This window comes from Colius striatus, chromosome 11, assembly GCF_028858725.1.
Source record: "Colius striatus isolate bColStr4 chromosome 11, bColStr4.1.hap1, whole genome shotgun sequence".
Classification (NCBI taxonomy): domain Eukaryota; kingdom Metazoa; phylum Chordata; class Aves; order Coliiformes; family Coliidae; genus Colius; species Colius striatus.
In genome coordinates this window covers 26088851-26111250 of record NC_084769.1, presented here as the reverse complement: position 1 = coordinate 26111250, position 22400 = coordinate 26088851, and the positions used below count along the sequence as shown (strand labels likewise).

General features: G+C 35.7%; 2 protein-coding genes across 2 annotated transcripts in view; both read left to right on the top strand.

The window, feature by feature from the left end:
• CCDC141 (coiled-coil domain containing 141) overlaps positions 1-9824 on the top strand; it is a 79937-nt gene extending 70113 nt beyond the window's left edge. The window contains 5 exon segments of the mRNA XM_062004898.1: positions 7335-7489; positions 7588-7717; positions 7814-7976; positions 9700-9790; positions 9792-9824. Coding sequence (XP_061860882.1) covers positions 7335-7489; positions 7588-7717; positions 7814-7976; positions 9700-9790; positions 9792-9824 — 572 coding nt within the window.
• Positions 9825-19038: 9214 nt separating this feature from the next.
• Positions 19039-22400, top strand: part of TTN (titin) — a 242047-nt gene continuing 238685 nt past the window's right edge. The window contains exon 1 of the mRNA XM_062004522.1: positions 19039-19129. Within this exon, the coding sequence (XP_061860506.1) occupies positions 19039-19129 (91 nt within the window). The remainder of the gene's footprint in view (positions 19130-22400) is intronic.

Here is a 22400-nt window from a genome sequence, read left to right as displayed (position 1 = left end):
ACAACTGACAAACTTGTACATGATTATTCCTGCGTCTTTGATTTGCAGGTTTCATATTGCAACTGCATTGGTGTGGAAAATTTGTAGAGAGGAAATATTTACTCTTTCTTGCACAATTTTCTGAAATGAAGTAAACTTTTTGCCATGTAGCACAATACGAGCAGAATATATATCACAAATTGCCAGGGGTCAGTGAGATCAGGACTGACATTTAGATATTTTGGCCCAGTGATTGCAGCTTTATTAAAATTGCTGTTACTTTGAAACAGGAGAAGTTCTCTAGGGAATATAACCTCACAGCAATACTAGAGGGAGCAGAAAGAGGAGGTGGTGAGCAGAGGGAAGAACAAAGTAAATGCTAAAATTGGTATTACCCTTAATGAACAGCTTTTGAAGTTCAGTCATTTCTCAGAAATGTTGATTCATAAGAGTTCTCTCAGGTGTCAAAATAACCGATTTTCCTAAAATGTACTTTTAATTACACAATAAAGATAATTTTAATCATTAGTACAATTTTGAATGTTTCAATTTTCATAAAAGTAAAATTTAGTGGTTTTGTACCCTTACGACTTCACGTTTGGTTTTTACAAAAATAGAGCAAAGAATCTATGTGAACAAGCTAACTATATTAAGTAAATAAGCAGCGCTGTGGTAAGGACAAACCAAAATACCTCTCCTATGTGCTGTAAGGTTTTGCCTGCTGCAGAGTTTACAGAGCTTGATAACTATACCCTGTTCATAACATGCATTTTCTATTTGAAAATGAGTCTACTAGGTGATGACTATCCTTCAGTCCTCTGTTTTTACTAAGAATTGTTATTAAACATTTATAGTCAGATGTTCTTTTGACATGTTCTAAGTAACTATATAATTCTCAGGTCACTATTTCTGGCTTTTTTTTCGCTTCAGTATTGATGCTAATTATATGCACACCAGAAAAACAAGACCAAAAGCAGAAACATTCTCTTTTTTTCTACTACCTTGCCTTTGCCAGAATTACACCTGTAAAGTAAGCCACTAATTGTCGTTAATTCTTATGACAGAGTCATTGTAGATCTACAGATACTGAGGTGAGAGCTGCAGCTATGTTTTAACTTGCAGATCCTTCATCTTGAAAACTATGTAAAGTTCAGTGCTAGAATGATCATTGTTATGACTTTTTTTTTTTATATGGTCAGTCTATATGTTCAGGGATATGCATTAGAATTTTTGGTTGTAGGTCAGCCATTTGTTGAACAAAACAACACTGTGAGGTAAGTCTCTGTCCTTAGAAAGCAAGGCTAGAGCTAGCACTCCAGCTCTACTTGGAGAAGTTTTTCCTCTCTTGTAGTTCTATTGAAGCAGGAGAATTAGATATGAATTTTTTTGTATCATAGAAAAGGAGCCAGTGGTAGCTTGGTTCAAGGCTTGTAGTTGGATATGGATGGTTGCCGACACAGAAATACCAGTCACTACTTGTGATAATCAGCTCTAAGAGTTAAAAAGGCCATAGACACAGAACTAGTGGATTACTGTGCAGAGGTTATAGGAACACGTTCTTTCCCTTCCCTCATAACACTTCCTGATATACGTACAAGCTCTGAGTGTTACGAGAGAACCGTCATGCAGACATTCTCCTTCATACACATTTACACTATATCTGTTTCTGTTAACTTTATTTAACAGGCATTAGAATAAGCAGGGGACACTTCAGTTGCTTACCTACCTGAGATTTGACTGCCAGAATACAAGGCTAGTTTACAAAATTGTGTGAGGATAAGAGATGTAGCTTTGAATCAACTGAGCTTTAGTCCATCTTTTCATTAATATTTTTTAAAATATAGCCAGTGATGTAGCTTTTTACTGGAGTTTGGCTTACACTTCCACTTCCAAGCACAACAAGGAGGACTGCCATCTTTCCTCTAAGACAGAAGGAGTTAGAAAAGCCTCAGATAGAAATTTTATTTCAACATTTACAAACCTGTGCTACATATGCCTATGAACAAATACATTCGACCTTTAGTAAAATTCTGAATATGTATCATGCTCCATATGTATAATCAAGTATACTTATGTTTTCCCCTCTTAGCAGAAAACATTTAAAATCAGTAAAATACTGGGTTTTTTTTCTTCTGAATTACAGTTGAAATAGTTCTTGAAATGATCCTTGTTGCTGAAGTTTGAATGTTCCTTATCTATTTTGATTTTTTTAAAATCATATTTTGAAAGTGTTATTAGTAGTTCATGTACAGAACAAGACATAAAAGCCATTGCTATTTGAGACTTGATTTGGGATTATATGCTCTGGGAAGGCTTTCCAGAGGAGGAAGCTGTATTGACATGATGATTCTATAACCGGTCACTGCTATGATATGATATGGACACCGCACCTGTGCTCAATTTTACTGGCTGGAGAAGGATGTTTTTAAGCCACTTCTGTCTAGAAAGCCAGTAAAGGAAATCTGTTCTCTGCCCACAAAACTACAAAAGCAGAATGTTAGTGAAATACCACACTCAGTGAATTTAACAGTCATCTTTCAGCTTGAACTGTAAATACTTGTTTTAATTGACAAACTTGGTAGCCCAAATTTTCTACAGAGCAACACAGAAGAAAAACACAGTTACCTCCAGTTATGCAAGACAGAACAAAATTATTCCACTGAGGAAAAGTAGATTAATGTAAAGCTCTTTGCACATCCTGGTTAAAATGATGTGGGTCTAAAGCTTATAATGGAAGATCCCAACAGATTACATGTCATCCAGGGAAGTCAGATAACCTTCTAAGGAAAGTGAGTCTCAAGTTTTGCAGTTCAAAAAACAGCTGAAGTGGCTTATGATCTACATCTGTGCCAAAGTATTCACTCAGATTTTTACTCAAACATGTTATCTGTGAAAAGTGTTTCCTACTGCTGGATTAAGTCCAGAAGTTGAATCCCTATTTAAATGTTAAATAAGAGCTTTCAAGTTTGACTTGTGAGAAGAAAGCAAGATGCAAATAATTCCAGTTTTTAAAATCTAAATACATTATTATTTTCAATGGTACACTCAAGAATTACATTCATGCTATTACTATATAACAAGCACTGTAAAATTATGAAAGGTCAAAACAACTTATCACTTCTGAGAATGTTGACCATTTTGCAGTCAGATATTATAGTTACTAAATGCAAAAGTTATAAGCCCAAAATAGCACATCTGAAGATCTTATTAAATCCCCTTTGTTCATTAAACCCATCGTCTGAGAATTTAAACATTTCTCTGAATTTTAGATTAACACAACTTGATGTATGGTATTATATCTACTTTAAATAAGGAATAGTTTTAAATATGCAGTATGTAGATATCAGCCACATTTTAATTGCTACAAGAAACAAGATTTTAAAAAGAGAGGGAGGTTAGAGATACCAGATACACAGCAGGATACTGAAAGCCTCCTGTTTTTAATGTTTTGCTTTTTAAACAGAGGTGTAATCAGTGCTGATTACTACTGTGTTGGTAGTCTGGGTTAAAATATCCTATATTTAAGGTCTTTAGCAAATGCCAAAAATTTTTTGCTGAAAAACTTCTGCTGTTTTCTGTTCAGGTAATCTTACAAAAGAAGAGTGACAGCGATGCTGTGTCATGATACACTGTATATTTCTCTGAAAAATACCCACATTCATTCTGTTTTAGTGACAATTTTGATGTGATAACTTCCTCTCATTTTTTATAGTAAGTTGTGCATGCTTCACTTGCTTCTCCTTTTAACCATTCTGTAGAAGAAAAGAATATTTCTAGGTGTTTTGTACTGCTTTGGATCTGCCACTTTCTTGTGCCAAGTTCCCTTTATTGCAGTCTTAGTTTTGAACCCATAGTCACTTCAAGATCCCCAAATGTTTGCATTTTCCCAATTGTTCTCTTAAAGAGCAGATTTAAACCTCAGTCTCTCTAGCCTTGCAACAAAAATGTTATACTTACACATATTAGTAACCTAACCTCCCTTCTTCCTTTCCTATATGCAGACAGACATTAAGAAAGAGTGCAGTGAATGAGACTGCCTGACTACAAGATATGGAGTTGTCTGAAGGGGTATTTACATAAGGTGCATAAATTTGAAGGGGAAAGTGATAAATTATTTTAATTTTTCAAAAGAAGCAGCCTTTCTGAAGGCCCAGGCATGAATCAGTAGGTAGAGGACGGATAAGGCATTCCCCTGTTTGGCTTTGGATCAGATGTGGCTGGAGCTGCAATGGCGAAGGTTGCTTCCTGTCAAATGACTGGTAAGATATGCTAATTATGGACCTTCCTCTGGTGAGTTTGCTAGGGTAAGCTAGTATTTTTTTCTGTGTTTCTCTGTATCTTTTGGGTCTCAGAACATCTCTGTCTTTAAAAATTACTGCTCAGACTTCTTTAATGAGGTTACACTGTGTTATTCAAAGATACTGGATCTGTGGATTATGGATATTTCAGATAAATTGGGTCATAAGACCCATCTAGTATTCCTTAAAAGTATTCCTTCTGATTGTGTTAGGAGCTTGACCAAGAAAAAAAATCTCCAAACCATAAACTGCAGTGTCTTACTTCAGAGCAATTTTGAGTGAATCCAAAGACTGAGCAGCGTGATTTGAATTTTAGTCTAATCTAAATTTTTACTCAAGATAATGGGAAGCTGACAAACTTGCTAGTCTCACATTTCAAGACATCAGAGATTGGAAACTATGTCCTCAAAGTATATAGTATATCTGTGAAGCAAAGTAATAAAAAATATCTGCTGGAAACAATTTAGCTTGACCTAGTACTAATTGTATATGAGAAAGACTTGGGGTAGGAGTGAAAGCTGTATGATAATGCCAGGTACAGGTGACACCTGCAATTGTTACATTGCTCCAAATCACTTAGTATTCCTTGCTGGTTCCCCAGTTTGCAGTAGAACTCTACTTGTTCCCATAAGTAATTTCTGTAATATTTAATCCTTGACAAACTTCTTGTCCGAAGAAGCCATCAGAGTAGGATTTTAGTACCATTGACTACCTGATTTTTTTCCCCTTCATAATGCAAAAAAAAAAGACATATTCCTTCCAACCTTTGTGGTTCATAGGACATCCAGACAAGAAATAATGTTTAATTGAAAAGTTGGGGTTTTTTTGTTGTTTTTTGTTTGTTTGTTTGAGGTTTTTCTAATGGTAGGGGTTGGAAGGGACCTCTAAAGATCATCTAGTCCAATCCCTCTGCTCAAGCAGGTCCACCTAGATCAGATCCCTCAGCAATGCATCAAGGAGGGTTTTGAAAACCTCCAGAGAAGGAGACTCCACACCCTCCCTCAGCAGCCTGTGCCAGGGCTCCCTCAATCTCCCAGTAAAGAAGTTTTTCCTTAAGTTTAAGTGGAACTTTTTGTGCTTTAGTTTTTTTCTATTACTCCTAGCCCTGTCAATGGATACTACAGGAAAAAAGTGTTTCTCCATCCTCCTGACATACTTTCAAATACTTTTAAGCATTAATGAAGTCCTCCCTCAGTCTCCTCTTCTCCAGGCTGAAGAGAGCCCCAGATTCTGCAGCCTTTCCTCATAAGAAAGATAATCCAATCCCCTGATGGTAAAAACTATCCTGGCATGAGATGCAGCCTGACTTCACAAGGTAACACAAACTGCACAAGTAATGGAATCCAACCAAAAATATTGCAAGGAGTGGCTGATGTCCACTTCATGTTTTCCACTGGAATACTATCTAATCATGTACTGATTATGATTTCTTGCCACCTGCCAGCAAAGAGGAGGCACATGTGTAAGCTTGGTTATCTTGCTTGAAGGGAAACTGCAGATTTCAAATTCCTGTGCTTCAGGTGAAGCAATACGATGATGGTGGCAGCTTCAGCATGCTAACTTTTGACAGCTAAGAACTGAGATGTCTGAGCTGCTTGGACTGGTTAAGACAGATCTTAGGTTAGCAAGAGTATGAGAGAGTAAAACTCATATACTTCTGCTCTATATTGTGACCTCAGTCCTACAGAACCTGGGATGAATGTAAAAGCAGCGAAGCTTGAAAGCTTTTTGCGAGTAAGAGCCTCAATTTATCAATTCTAAGCAATCCATTTACTAATACAGTGGATGACAATGTCTGCCTCACCCTGCTGGCAGTTTCACATTTGGCAAAATTTGTTGGTCACCTTTGTGAGATATGCTGATTTTTGCTTCTTGATAGCATGAAGAAAAAACTTGCATCCTAAAACAGTGAAGCAATGCTGGCATAGTTGAGAGCAGTTTCAAATTGTTATCATGCATTTTAGCAACTTTCTTTTTCTGAGAAGGCTGGTGATAACTTTTGTTAAATATTCTAGACACATAGTACAATTTATAGTGAAGAGGAAAGAGAAAAGTGAAGAGTCTTTATGTGATGGAAATGTTAATTTCTCTTTTAGCATATGTCTGTGTGTGCTTTTGTGTGTTAACGTATGCTGCTGTGTCAAGAGTACTTAGTCTGAGTTCTGAGGTTGTCTTGTTTTCTACTGTGGCCCCGGAGATGGAAAGTGGAACCTCAGGTAGCAGTATAGTGATCCAGTAAATCCTGTTAATACAGTTTTACAGCTCATTATGTCCCACAAAGCAATGCTTTGATTTAGTACCAACAGAGGCTGATGATTGAAGTTTCTTCAAAAAATGTTAATGGATTGATTTGTATTAGCCAGCCCTTGTACTGACACACATTTGGTGTAAAGCCAGCACAAACTCAATCTCATGTGCCCTAGTTATTGCAATAGAAATGCAATTATTTGCCCATACTTGATCTGAATCAAATTTGCACTGTATGATCTGGTAGAACATGATTTCTGTATTAATAATGGACAAAGTAATTATTTTGATCGAGGTGGCATAGATGCCACATCCTGCCCTTCATCACTGTTGCAAATGTAGAGCAATTCTTTTTCATTTTTTCTTTTTTTTTCTAGAAGAATAGGGGGGAGAAAAGTAAAGAAATAACATGATGTACTACAAATCACTAAATGCAAAAGTTTGCTTTCTTGACTTTGTCACTTTAAATGTGTGGAATATTTACTCTTCTACCTTCACTGGACAACAATAATCCATGTAGACTTTCCAACTACCTAAACAAAGAACATAGTTCTTTAGCACTACCATAGAACTAATATCACTATGCTAATGCATGAAATGCATAAGATCCATGTGTTTCAACAAACTTTATATAATGTATGTAAACTATATCTGTCTACTAAATCTCTTGCAAATAAGTTATCCTGAGTTCCAGGCATCAATAAAAGCTCATGCAATGTGGTGATCTTTAAAATTATAAAAATGGATTTTTCCTTTAGTTCCTTTAGTTGTGCATTTTAAAATACAGTGAATAATCTTTTTTTTTTTCAGTACAAGGAAAACAGCCAAACTTCGTGCAAAAATTTGGACATATAACTCTACAAGAAGGAGAAGATTTAATTCTGCGTTGCATTATACATGGAAAGCCCAAACCACATGTCTGCTGGACAAAGGATGATGTCCAAGTGGTATCTGGAGATATCTGTGTATGTTTTGATATTCTTGAAATATTTCTTGATAGAAATATAATATATTTTGCTTTATATTACTAATAATCTCCTATATGCATTCTATTGTTTTACAGATTGAGAAGTTAGGAGATACCTATTATCTTTTAAAACGAAATGTAGTCCTTGCTGATACTGGGAAATATACCTGTATTGCCAGCAATGAAACTGGAAAGGCACACTGTTCTGGTTTCGTAACAGTGATAGGTGACTCATCCTGCAAGCTGCATGCTTTTAAGCACATTATTGCCATAGTCAATGAGCACCTTGTTTCTACTTAGTAATGCATATCTTTTGTTTCAGAGAAAAAAAAACAGCCCAGAATTTCCACTTTAACTCAGGCTAAATCAGAATGGAGAGACGGATACTTTTCAGAAGTGAATGTCGCCAGAACTGAGCTAGTACAAGCCCATGACACACATTGTGCGCAAGATCAAAGGCCAGTGACTAAACATCTCCCAGTAAGGTAACTTGCAGCTTACTCTGTGCTACACCTTGTAATACTCTAATAGCTATAAGAAACTTGATTTTAAAAGTACACATCAAACACTCTTCCTAATCCCATGAATTTTTGCAGAATATAAATGAAGTGCATAATGTGTGACTGCCTTTTACACTTAATTCTTCATCAGAAGATATGCAGTCTTATTAGATGACAGACTTAAAAATACAATACAAAATGGAATCTGTGCAATAAGATATTTAGTTTAGTGATTTTTTTTTTTTTAAATCTTGCCATCTTAATCTAGATATTAATGTAAGATTGAATAGCTGAAAGATACAAAGTATCCCAGAAGTTCAAACTGGTACATCTACCTGAAAATGAAGTTTCAATAACATGATACACGAATAACATTTTCTACTAGGTAAACATCTTGTTTAGAAGAATAACTAGCAGTCCTAACAGCACAGAAACGGTCATTGTTCGTTAATTCACTAATGACAACAAAACTTCCCTCTGTGCAATTTCAGAACATTAGAGACACATGAAGTCAATAGTCATTGCTGTGACTTCTTGTACAAGATTAATTCTTGCTTCTTAAATTTAGGCTCTAATATCCTACTGTATGGTGCTAGAACTGACTATCATTTGAGTGATGCATTCAGGGACAAGTGTTTATACCCCGTGACTATTACTAATCTGGATTACTATTAGTTCACTGTGAAATATCAGATAATCTGAAATGATGAAGGTGGGAGACAGGAAGAAACTGTGCACATAGAAATAAGGCTTGCTGTTAGATGTTTTCAATAGAAACCATTCTATTGATAAAGTTTATTAAGCAACTCAACTTGGTAAGTCTGCTTAACACTCAAAAGCAGTAAAATAGCTTTCTTTCTAAAAGGCACGTGGAGCAATGTAATGGAAAAATGGCTCTGGGAATCTCATGACTTTAAAGAAGTGACGATAAATGTAATTTGAGAAAATTATTGAGAATCTATAGGAAAATGACTGAGAATGTATGCAATTGTTTTCAGTCTAGTCTTCCAGAGTCTGCTCAGAAATGTTGTCTACACTAGTAACATAAAAAATGCATTTTTTGCTGAAAAGTATATGAATGTTTTATGATCTTTTCATACACAGTAAATTCTATAACAAGAAGTCATTCAAAAAATAAAGAACAATGCTATTTTGTCTTTAAATTTCTGAGGTTTGTCTATCTAAACATAGAGCAATGAGTAAAAGGAAAGGAAAATGATTGCATATGTTGATTCAAAAACTATTTGCATTTCATTATAAGCTGCTTGCACAATTCCCTTTATGTCCAGCTGATCAAGCATTGATCACACATATTTTGCTCATGCTTTTTTGTATTACTCTAATATTGAAGATATTCCAAAGCAAAAAAGAAAAAAACAAATAAAGGTCTTCTTAATTTTACTTAAGATATATAAAGAATTCAGTACGATTAAAATTTGTAGATCATACAGAAGGTCAAATTTGTTCTAATTTTTCATATCTTCTATTGTATATCACTAAAGTGCTCTGGTTATAAGCTATTTTCAGTAAGATGAATTTTAGGATATTTTATGTTCTGTCTGGATTCATTCTTTATTTGATCTATGATCTCATATATTCTCAAGACTGAAGAGTACAGTCAATGCAAATTACCAGTGTTGCTTACAAAAGGAAAAGCTGCTGCATTCATTAGAAACATAGGGAGTATTAACTGACCTTTTACAAACAGATTTAAAGAGAAACTCTGGATTCAAGGAGTATATCTTGAACTTGAGAGGCCACAAGAGATTAACTTCAATTTGGAGCATGATCCTGTTCTGCCTGCCTGCTGCTGGGGATCACAAGATGGACTGAACTGCAAGATGCCCGATTCATGAAGGTGTTCAGATTGTTTGCTGTGTCCGTTAGTAGATATCAGCCACGGGTGACAAGATGAAATTTTGAGTGCTATTCAATTTATATTTTAGGTTACAATTTGTATTTAGTTTCTTTATAAATAAATCATTAATCAAATCTATTTGTGCACAGCATTTTATTAGACAGTGATTTCTAGTTTCTTGAAGTTTTGTCCTTGTTTGTTGGACTGATCTAAGAGAAGGTGAAGATGGAAAAAAAGAGACAGTAGCCCTTAGAGTTACAGAACTTCTTTGTGATTTATCAGTATCTGTCATTTTATTCTTCTAGAAATTCCATCAATGCCATAAATTCCATCAATAGCTGTTCCCACTGTGTTATACACAGAATTCAGACACAACCAAGGACTTGGAAAAAGTATTATTTATAAATACAGAATTCTCTGATTTGTCAATGTCATAGGTTTGTGAGGAGATGGTTTTGCCTGGTAACAGGGGGAGGGGGCTACAGTGCTGCCCCTATAAACAGTTCTCAGCCTTTTCCCTGGCTCTGGGGTTGGACCCACCTCCTGCCTGGCACCAGCCGCTGCCATCACTATTTAAGAAGGGAAAATTGAAGTGCTTAGGAAGAGGTGGAAGGGTAGGGCAAGGTAGAGGTGACAATGCAGAACTCTGCAGTCAAGAAAGAAAGGAAGAGCCATGCCTGACCAGAGACACCTTTACAGCCCACATCAAGAGGTAGAAACCCTGTGCCAGAGGGCATGAGAGATAGTGACCCTGTGACAAAGGGGGTGAAAGTTGTAGAACCCAGCTTAGAGGGAGTGAGCAGTTTGGACTCCAACCCGAAGGAAATGAGGTGGAATTGCATTGGCTTGTGTAGGGTTGGCTGGTGTGTGGGGGACCCCCAGCTGGAGCAAGGGAGGACTGGCAAGGAGCACTTCTCAGGAGTGCTATAAGTGGCAAGACATCAAGAGGAGACTGACTGCAGCCCCCATTCCCTACCCCTGTTCTGCTTATGGTGGGAGGTGGTAACAACACCAGGGTCAGGGCTCTGAGCCTGGCAAGAGGGGTGGAGTGGGGGAAAAGGGATCTTTAAAGGACTGGTTGCAACTTTCATCATTCACCCTACTCTGTAATGTTTTTCTGTTGGTTATTTCTGCTTGTTATGTTTTGATTGGAGGTGGTTTAAAATAAGTTTTGTCTTCTCCCCCAAGCTGAGTAGCTTGGTCTGTTTTGCCTGGGACCATCAGTGGCAGTTGAGCCCTCCCTGTCCTTTGGGAATTCCAAAGGCTGATAATGGTCTTTTGTCCCTAGATGGGCCTAAACCAGGACACTTAATTACAGTGTTAATTGAGTTATTTTTAACAGCTTTAAGATCTTTTGATTTTGAGGAGACTGGGCATCAAAAGGAGTGGTAAATAATTATAAATGTTGTCTAATGCATGCTTAGTACCAAGAATGTCTTTTGGGAAAAGAGAGTCTCTTTAAGGCAATATAATGGAGAAGTTTTCCATTATATTGCTTCTGCTTTCAGAATGGATTAGTGTAACAAAGCAGTCCATTTCTAGTTGATGCATGTCATTACAGTCCAAAGAAGTGGACTATGAAATGATAGCCATGGTAGTTTCAAAACACAGAGTTAACTTTGGCCAAGTACTCCCCAATGACAGAATTCCCTCAAGACCCACAGAATCCATTCAGGGTGTAAAGAAAATGTGAACTGAAACTTTTAGATTGTAGGACAATCTTTACACAAGGATATGTGTATTGTGCAGCTGCCTATTGTGCCACATTTTGCCATTATTTATACAAACCTTAACTAGATTTGCCTTAGGTTTATATGCCACAGTATTGCACTCACACTTCTAACAGAGAGCAGATAGGGGTTTAAGCAGTGCACTATCTTTGCAATTCATCCAGGTATATGTAAATTGGGACTGAAATAATGTTTTTGAGAGTTGCTTGAATCTTACTACCAAAACATTAAATGTTTGTCTCCCAACAAGATGCACAGTAGCCAGTCAAAACTTAAATTTATCTCCAAATTAAAATACAGGCACAGAGAGGAAATGAGCTCAAAAAAATATCGTGTACATGTCTTCACCTGATCATATAAATCACTTGCTTGACATTATGGAAAAGTCAGTGGCATCCTGCCTAAAGAAGAGTCATAAGACTCTGTATATGTGCATATAAATATAGCACCTGAGGACTGAGGTTCTTACTCTGCTTATTTACTCTGTATCTCTCATAACAGTTTTTTCCAAAACGGAATGGAGACAAAAATCAAACATCTTGTGCATCCCATACAAATACCTTCCTACTGACTAAGGCTCTTCTTTTCACAAGTTTAAGTTTAAAGATTTCACAAAAAAATGTGTTTCTAACTGCAGTCACATTCAGAGAACTGACAAAATACACATCAGACACACCCCCGAATTTAAAAAAAAAAGCCTAAAATAGATGTTCTTTCATCAGCTAGAATGCATAAGTATGGCATATAAGATTTCCTATTAAAAATCCATTCTGTAAAAATGAAAGTGTATAATTCGGTTCCTGCTGATCTTGTTTCCTCAGCACATTTAAGGCATTGTATCCTTGCTTTTCCTCGATTGTCAGCCTGTAAGAACAACTTGAGCTTTAATATTTGAGGTGGGCTTTTTTATAGCATTAATTCGGGGAAAAAAGGCCTAAAAAAAGGTGTTAAACTTTTCTAAATAATACATGAGGCAAACCAGAAATCTGCATATCTGTTCTTACCTATGGTTTTCTAAGAAAATATTTGAACATAGTGTCTGCAAATGGATAAACAAAAAACTCAGCAACTTTCTTTTGCCAATGAGGAACACAGTTATTGCTCCAAGAGTTCCTAGGGAATGATCCATTCTGAAAGTGTGTGGAGTTTTTTTATTATTTTTATTTTCTTTTCATTCATCTATGTAAATCATAGATACCAATTTATTAAAATGCAAGATTGGCAGGGATATATAGGTATTAAATCCTAAGGAATATCTCAGTGTTAGTTAAAATTTGTTCCTAGTGTTATATTAATTATTGTTTTGTGGAAGGAAGTAGAACATTTAGTAAATATATCTTTGGGTATAGATTTTTTTATCAGGTTCCTGCTTTTTAAGGTGAGACGCTAAGTATTTTTTTCATTACTTCCTTGTTCTCCATATGTAAATATGTGGGAATGATATATGAAGAAAGAATATACAAGGAAAACCTGGGAAAAAGATGACTGTAAATCTCCTCCCTAGACGTTTCCAAGGAGATTATATGAGTGACAACTATTAACATGAAATTAGTGAATGTGGACCTCAGTAACTAGTCCATACCCATTCAAACTTAGTCAGTTTTGCTACTAAGTTGTTCACATATGAAATAGCTAAAGTGGTTTCAAAAATTGCCTAGTGGGTTAGTTATCTCTTCAACATTGAGAGCAACTGGCAGTTTCTTCTGTAACAAATAAAATAATTTTCTGCAAGCAAGTTTCAGTTTGCCTCTGAAAGATTAATATGTCTTGCATAATCAGTCACAATAGCCCAGCTGAAACATTAGAATCTGAAAATGCTGCAGTTCTCAGCAGCCAGCATTTACAGGGAAGGGGAGTTCATGAAGTTGATGGAAATGTACTTTTGATTTTAGGTTAGAATCGAATGGTTTAAAAGTTACAAAAATAATATGTTAGTTATTTTTAAGTTTAAAAATCTGTTTGGGGGGAGGGAAAGCAATTTTTTTTTTTCAAAAGCAGACTTCAAGAAAATGGAAATTCAGCAAGGACATAATCATAGAATCACAGAATGGTAGGGATTGGAAGGGACCTTTAGAGATCGTCTAGTCCAACCCCCCTGCAGAAGCACGTCACCCTAGATCAAGTGTTGAGTTTTGTCAGTTCTGTAAAGATTTATGACAGCATCTTTTATGACAGTGGGAAGTTTCATTTAAAGTGACCAAATTATTTATTTCCTGACTCCCTTGATTCTTCATGTTTATTTGGAGGACAGAGTAAAATGAAAATAATACATAAAAGGAGATAGAACAGACATCATATAGGACAAAACAGGAGAAAGAAGAGGGAAGTGAGAGAAAATGGAAGTAGAGAAGGAAATGGAAAAGATATTGATTCTTTTTATGCAGTTTTCAAATTAGTATCTCTAGTTAGATTAAGGGATCAGAAAGAATGCAAGGTTTATGCTATATTGGCTGTGACCTTACAGCACATAGTACACAACTGCTGTTTAACAAATAATGAAGAAAAAGAAAGTTAGAGATTTAAACAAAAAAGCACAGTGAAAACTTGCCCAAGTGGAAGTTTTAAACTTTTTTGAATTTTCAAGAAATAATTAATTTTTCTTAAGCCCTGACTAGGATTTTCAGCTTTTAAGGCATCTTCATGTGGGCCTACTAAAGTAATTGTTCCTTTCATGCAACTGCATTGATCAAGTCAATAGGATTATTAGAATTAATCAAAGTTAATCACATACAAAGAGATTACTAATATCCGCACCATAGTGTTTCATTGTGTTGAACACTACATACAGTGCAATACATAGACTAACATCGACAATACATAGTTTATAATTAACATAGTAGCAGACTGAAGCAAATGCTGAAATTTTCATAACAATCCTCAATTTGTATGTCTCGTTATCTGGATCTAACTTTTGTTTAGTCCAGGAGCAAAGAAAAAATATCATTTTTACCAGCAATGTCTTTGCTATATAATAATAAGACTCAAGTCATCTCACAGCTCTTTTTTTATGGATACCTCATGTGATACTAAATATGCAAAAATCTCACTGGGCTGATAGTCATTTTCTTAAGAGAAGGGACTTGATATAAGTAATTAGTGTTTCCTTGAGAATATGGGAGAAATATTTCATGATTCAATTTCATTTCTGAATTCCACAGCAAAAGTAAAAACTTGAAAAGTTACAAACTTGCATTTGAATGGAAATAGATTTAATAGCAATCAAAAGCAAATTTAAAACTTAAGGGGAAAAAACCAGGAAGGAATTTCTTTTTAAAATATAGTTATTTGGTTTATTTTTTTGCATGCAGCATTTTTCCTTGTACCTATTGTTGTGATCAGTTATTCACTTGATTGAAATAGGAAATCTTCCAACCATCTCATAACTTCAAAAGTTACATGTTTGTTTTGCTTATTTGACTTAGACATCATCATTAAGCTGGCTGTCTTTAAGAAGTTTGCAGATACTAGCCTCTGTTCTCTCTCCAAGTTTGATTTTTCACTGAGTATTTAAATGTTCAACTAGAGAAAAACTTCTATCTGCTAATTTTGCAAGTCTCTATTTAGAATCAGAAATCAAACACAGATTTCTTTAGTATTTTATGTCCTCTCCACTAATGCATAGAGTTGAACTTCTTATCATACTAAGTCATATACAGAGAGATTAGGCTCCCTGACATCTATTTGCAATAAAAAATAAAGTGGTCTGACGTTCAGCCTCTGAAAGTGCAGATAGTACCAGTGTAGGAGGCTTCCTTCAGTTTCTTTTGCTGCAGTTACTGCTGCATGCCAAAAGTAGCCATAAAGTTGACAACCTTATTGACTGGATAAATTAATGGGGAGATCAAATTTCTACATTTATTTTTTCAGGATACAGCAATATGTCCTTTCTTGTTTTTTTTAATATATGTAAACTATAGTATAATACCCCTTTCCAGGAGTCATACTGATGGTATTCTCTCCCTCTGGCATTTTCTTGGGCTCCTGCTGGAGGGTTTTTTTCACGTTCTTTTCAAACAGAAGTGCAGCTCATAGAACAAAGGTCCAGCTCATATTTACTTCTCTAGGTATCATCTGGCAGATTCTTTTCAATGTGGATCTTGGTAACAGCAGACCTAAGTCCTCCATTTACCAAACCAGCTGAGCACGTGCTTAACTTTAACCACTTAAGTAGTTTTATGAGCCAGCTATATACTTAAAGAGCTTCCTAGATATGCATTATGTACATTCTGTGTCATAGGGAAGGAAAAGGATTTTTCAATAAGAAGGCAACGATGGCAGATGTCTTATGGTATAACACCTCACATTCCAGCTACAGCTGAGGGTAGTCCTCTAACTCTTATCTGTTCCAGAAGCAACCAATCTAGTGGTACAATAGAGTAATGAAGCTAGGCTAGTGCGAGTTCACAAACTAATACATTGTTCCATGGATGAGGAACTGTGATCTGCACAAGGCCTCCACAGATCTAGAAAAGATCAATTAGGCTCTAAATCTACTTTTTTAAGAAATTATAATACTTGCCTATGGTAATTTCCTTTCACAAAAAAATTAGATTTCTGCACTTCGTAAGCTTAAAGCTTAAGTACTTGGAACATCCCACATAAAAATTTTCAAGGAAAGAAGAAAAAGAAAACCAATGCCAAATCTACATATTATCAAATGCAACTTTAGGATTCAAAGTTACAGAGAAAAGTAACTTAAATAGTGTATTCTAATAGTGTGCAGCCACATGTCTGAGTTCAGCTTACTTATTTAGTCTGCTGATTGACAGATGCATTTGGTAGCTCCTTGCATGTTTTTTAATGAAAGAAAGTAAGACTAAATTTCACTGATATGACTACTTATGACTTGTCCGTATCCTCTGCTCTAAACACTTCATTACTTTCTTCATCTTATTCTTACGACTTAGGAAACTCATCTGTGGCTTATTATAAATTAAAGTTAACTATAAACCAAAGTCTTCAGAACAGATACTGTTTCCTCAGTGAATTCCTCCTGTGCTTCCAAAATTAGCATTGTCAGTCAAACCAACAGGTGGTGTATGGTTACAAAGAGTGGATCTCTCTCACAAGATACTTTCTTTTAGGAAACCAATCAGAACTTGCACTGACTTTATGAGGCAGACCTGTCAGCAGAGCTGGGGTATATAAAGCAAAACAACTATGTTAGCGCTTCTGAGCAGTCGTGCATTCCCCGCCTCGCCTCGGGTGTAGGGATTGCAAAAAAACAAAACTACACTGTCAAGACTGTGTAGTTTTGTTTTTTAGGATTAGAGGCTCTACGATTCTCATGCTGGGATTGTCTAAAAAAATCTTACTCTGGATAAGGACGTCGTTTAAGAAGATTTCGTTGGGCTTAGCCCACTCTTACAGGCACTTTGAGTGATCAGGTTAGTAGTATGTTTCTGTGGATATAAAAAGTATTTTATCAGTTAATTATTAATCCTGATATTATCTTTTATTTATACATTTGCTCATGGGGGGTATAGGCTTCAGAGTATAGCCATGGAGCAGTGATGTTTTCTGGCAAGATTATGTCTTAAATTTCTGGGAGTAAGTCTTGACAACACTCTTCAAAAAGCTGTCTTGACAACACTCTTCAAAAAGCTTTTCCAGTATATTTACTGTTAAAGTCTATATAAACTAAGATTTGAAAAGTGCATGAATACATGGGCTTAACTTAAAAAGTCCTTTCTGTTGGGAGTGTTCAAGGTTATGCTACTGAGAGATAAATTGAGAAGCTCCAAGAATAGCTCTGATAAAATGCGTATGGTATCAGCTAAGCACTGATGACTTTTTAAGGGAATCAACTGCTAAGGTATCAATTACATGGCAGGTCTGGAACACTTGTCTGCTGTCATTCATAGCCAGGAAGGTTATTTCTGGAACATGACATTTCAGATGCATACTTTTAATTCTAATGATATAAAAAGCCTTATAAGATCAGATCTTCATCACCAAAATTTTCATAGACAACAAAATATATAAACTTTGTATAAACTCAATGACAATTCTACTAAATTAAATTATTTCCAAGTTATGCTGGAATCAGGATAGCTATAACTGCAGCTGATCTTAGAGAAATACATGGGACAGATATTTGTCTTTGAGCTCATTTTCCCTCACCTTTGAAGCTGAAAAGCTTTAATAAAAGTTTGTTCCTCTGTCAAGCTGGAACAAATGTCCAGATAATCAGTAAAGGCAATAAAAAGCAGCTCTAAACCCCAACATAAAATCCTATTCTGTCCTTGTGTATTTACTGTATTTAGGTATCGGGCACTGATTTCACTAAAGAAACCGTGTCATGAAGAATTTTCACCCTTTGGAAAGGTAGCCTAAATTTGACTCATAGTGAAATTAACTTAACTTTCTCATTAATTTTTCAAGTTACAGCTGGGACTGTCAAAAAATCAGACACAAAAGCCAAAGTAAATTTGTGAGTGAGATTTATTTGAAAAGATTATGGCTTAACCCTTCTTTAGTAAGACAAGATATGCTCTCAGGGAAATTTTTAAATGAGAAAAATCATGCCTTTAAAAGATTTATGAGACTATTAAAAAGATACTAGCTACATTTTAAAAACATGCACAATTCAGCAACAGTAAATGCATTAATGCAAATATAAAAACTCCTGATACAGAGGCTTTTCTAGTGACAGTGTGCTCTTTGAAAGTAGGATCTTACGGCATGGGAAGAGAAAGCAAGCTATTTTTCTTTCAGATTTCACATGGATCTGCAGTTGTTCAAACCATCAGTGTCACTGGCTACCTTATATCCCAGCTCATATTTCGAGAGTGGCTGTCTTTCCATATTCAAAATTCCACCAAGATACTCTCTAAGAAAGAGTATAATTTTATCTGCACCTTTAATGCAAATATGCTTCTGTGTAAAAATTAAATTATTCAATACTTGTAGATTGCTTTTAAAAGAGAGCCTCTTGGTATTTTTTTAATTATTAAAAGCCAAATTGATTGCAGACTTTTGCATTTTTTCAGTTGCTACTTACTTAGGTGTCTTTCTGTTGAATAATATAAGTGCTTTGCACTAACAAAGCATTTTCAAATCATTCAAAGAATTTTTACATGTAAATTATTTTATCTTTATGTAAAGGATATTGTCGGACAAAGAGAGACTAAATGACCTGCACAAGGTCATGCAATGAGTCAAGCAGAACTTGCTCTCCTGCTGCATACTTGTAGTGACAAAACGCAGTTGCACTAAATATAACAATGTCACATCCAACTCAGCCAAGTGTGCTCTAAGAATAATTTGCTATACAACTTTATCAAAACCTAGAGTCTTCACACTTCACCAGGTCAATGAAGGATTTAAAGCCAAGAAAAGTAAAGTGTTATGAAAACAGTTAGAAATGCTCCTAAAATCTAGAAAGAAGGACGTGCATATAATAGTTTCACCGTCGATATCTAATTTTGGTTCTGTTGCTTTCAGAGTGCCTGTAAAGATGACGACAAAAGCACCAACATTTACGCAGCCATTACAAAGTGTTGTGGCACTGGAGGGTAGTGCTGCAACCTTTGAGGCTCATATTAGTGGTAAGATTTTGATTAATTCTTGTAAGATTGATTATTTTTTTATTATTATTTGTGTTTACATAAGAGAAATGGTAGTGGTTTTCATACGTCATAATCTGGTCTGAATGGGCAAAGATCAGTGCTGAAATGTGAATATATAACCACATCGTATGGTGTTGATCAGCTCTGTGAGATGCTGTCAGATACTCACAAACACACTGCATAAAGTTACAAGGCTTGTCCAGCAACAGTCAACTATCCTTCCAATGAGACTTGTGTCTAGTTCTCGTGTATATTAGAATTACCAAGATCAGGGGGAAATGGCATTAAAAGTATACACAAAAAATGTACATATTGTGCTAATAAGGGAATTTCATATGGATGCACAGAGAGTGGTCTTGTTTGAATGATAATCAAATGGAATGAGGAATCAAAGTGTAAAAGGAAAGGTGTATATTATTTCTTCATTGACCAAGTGCTAACTCTTACTCTGTATAATCTGTATTTCTGCCTTCTGTGTCCTTGAGTGAATTCCAGAGTTCTGGTGAGGGGTGTAAAGCACAAAGTCTAGGTCCACTGAAGAGGGTAGAAACCCCTAGTTTACTAGACAGTAGAAAGATATGGTGATCATTATGGTAGTACAAGGTTGGATTAATATAATTTAGGTTGATGCAATTTAAACATGACGCATAATTTTAAAGGATGTTTCATTTTGCCAGTTCACATGTTTTCAAAACACACTGTCTTGTGAAAAGCTCCATGCAAGCCCCTGAGACAACTTTACCAGATAACCAACACCTTGTTCTAAGAGTGCCTCTGACCTCAGCAGTGACTAAGGAGAAATGACACATGTTCCTCCTGATGGAATTACATTGTCTTACAGACATTAGTAATGTGATGACCCACATACCATAAAGTGCTACCCAGATGCTCTGTGACAGGTGCAAACATATGATCTGTCTGGCTATAAAGATCTCTGACATCTATAGTCCACTGTGGTTCATCTGTTGTTCCCTTTGGATAACACTGGCTGACACAAGGTGTTTGAACATATACAGTCTACGTTCATTATATATTTTCATTCCTCATGCTCTTATTTGGTCCTCTACTTTTCAGTTAATTGCCCTGACCTTCTCTTGTTTGTACACAGTAAATTTTCTGTGAAAAGTTTATTTTCACTGGTGATTATAATAGAGTTATTGTGAATCCATAAGTATACCAACAATCAATTATAATGCCAGTAATATGCCTCAGTGCATGATTTTGTCTATTTTCATTTGTGTGGTATCATAAAGTACTTGGGAGGGGAATGTGCTTTCTTACTAAAAGGAAATACAGCAGTTTTTCCAGCAGCCTATAACATATTTGTATTTTAGTACCAAATATAATGTGAGGCAATCTCCATTAGCTTTTATTCACATTTTGAGATTATAGAATATCTTTCTGGCCCTGCATTGACCAAGACTGATAGATCTGACAGTGGCTTGGCATTCAGTTTTATAATGCAAAAAAATATGAAAGTTTTATTTCTTGAATTAAATGTATAAATAATGGACTACACAGTTTTATTCTGCTATATTTTCTGCACTTCCTGTCAGAAATTATTATGAATTAGAAATTCAGACTTTCATTTTACCTCTCATAACGCTGCCTTTACATACAAGTCAAGTATTAATACAGAGCCATAATTCTAATGTGAAGAGCCCAGTTAATCTAAGAATACCAAACAGAGCTTAAAAACCACCTGAGATGCAATTTTTCAATCTGTAAACTAGAAAAATTAATTGTACTGGTGTATCAGACTGTGAATTAAGTGTCATATTACAAAGGTTTGATATAAGACAAAAATACCCTGTACCTCCCCCTGTGCTCAAAAAGTGCAGAAGACAGGAATCCTGTGACTAAAAGCAGTAAATGCCAGAGCAGCTGGGACATCATCACAGGGGCAGCTGTACTGGGTGAGCAGTGAGTGTGGGAAGATGAGACAAGATATCACTGTCAGAAAGTCTGTAGTGCTGCCGGCATTAGAACTATGCCCATCCTCATGTCTCCACAGTATTGATCAAGTATTCAATTTGTTCATAAAGAGCTAACTTGTACTCGGTTTAACATACTTTGAACTGATATTTTCAGGTATTATCCAATGTTAGGCAGCTTTTGCACTCTGCTTATTGTTGACAGCAGCACCTAGACTGTACATAGGTTGGTAGATCCCTATTGCTTACATTATTATGAGGACAATCTCATTGAATTCAACTACTTAAGTGGAGAATTTGAGGCACTTCAGGTTAATTTTCTTCTTTTTGACAATAAGGCTCAAAAAACCTCAATGAGAGTTTTAAAATGAAAAATAATATGTTAATAATTAATATTCAAGTAATAGTGGAATTTGACACATATAAAATTAATCCCTACTACACAGAGTTCAGGCAAATATATCTATAATCTGAGGTGGATGTTACTTTTCAGTCCCTAGCTCTTTGACATGGGACTAGCAGAATGCTTGTAAATGTTAAAGTTGAGTTTCTTTTAATATGAATTTGGGCTCAGACTTTCAAAATGGCTTCCTTTCAATGTACCAGTTCCAGTTTTTCATGTCAAACTAGACTTCATTTTTTTTTAAATGTAGGCCTTTTTCAACCAACCACACAAATCCCCATGTTTGCTAATAATTTTGGCAACATTTGAAGAAATTCACTATTGATAACACGATTTTTGATTGCGTAGCTTAAAATGTTTTGAAACTCTTTTGCACAACTGTTGAAGACATGTATTTCTGGGTGAGGTCAGTGTTATCTGCTAGATAATCTATGTTTATGGTGTCAATGTCCAAGTTGTCCTATACCAAACTGAATTATACTGTTTGGTAACTTCCATCTGTGAAACTAACAATGATGAAACATACTTTTACCCTTTTGATTTCTAATTATCTCTAAAACTGGCCGCGCTCTCTCTCTCTCTCTGTGTTTCTATTTTACATATATATGAAAATCAGTTTTCCAACTATGAATAAAATTTAAAACTTTCGTAACCCAGTCTGGTGTGACTACAACCAACCAGTAAAAGCTTCAATCCACATTCTTCACTTTTTCTTTCGTTTTAGCCTCACATACTCATATTCCTAGCACATCAAAACTCCAAGTAATTAGATCAGTTTGTAGGAGGGATACTCCAGAAGTGAAGCAGAATTATGTGGTTCTAGGTTTTTTCGAAACCACAGAGAGTGGGATTGGGAAAATTAGAGCAGCTATAGGAAGCGCAGTCTCAGGTCTCATTTCTGAGCCTCTGTGCA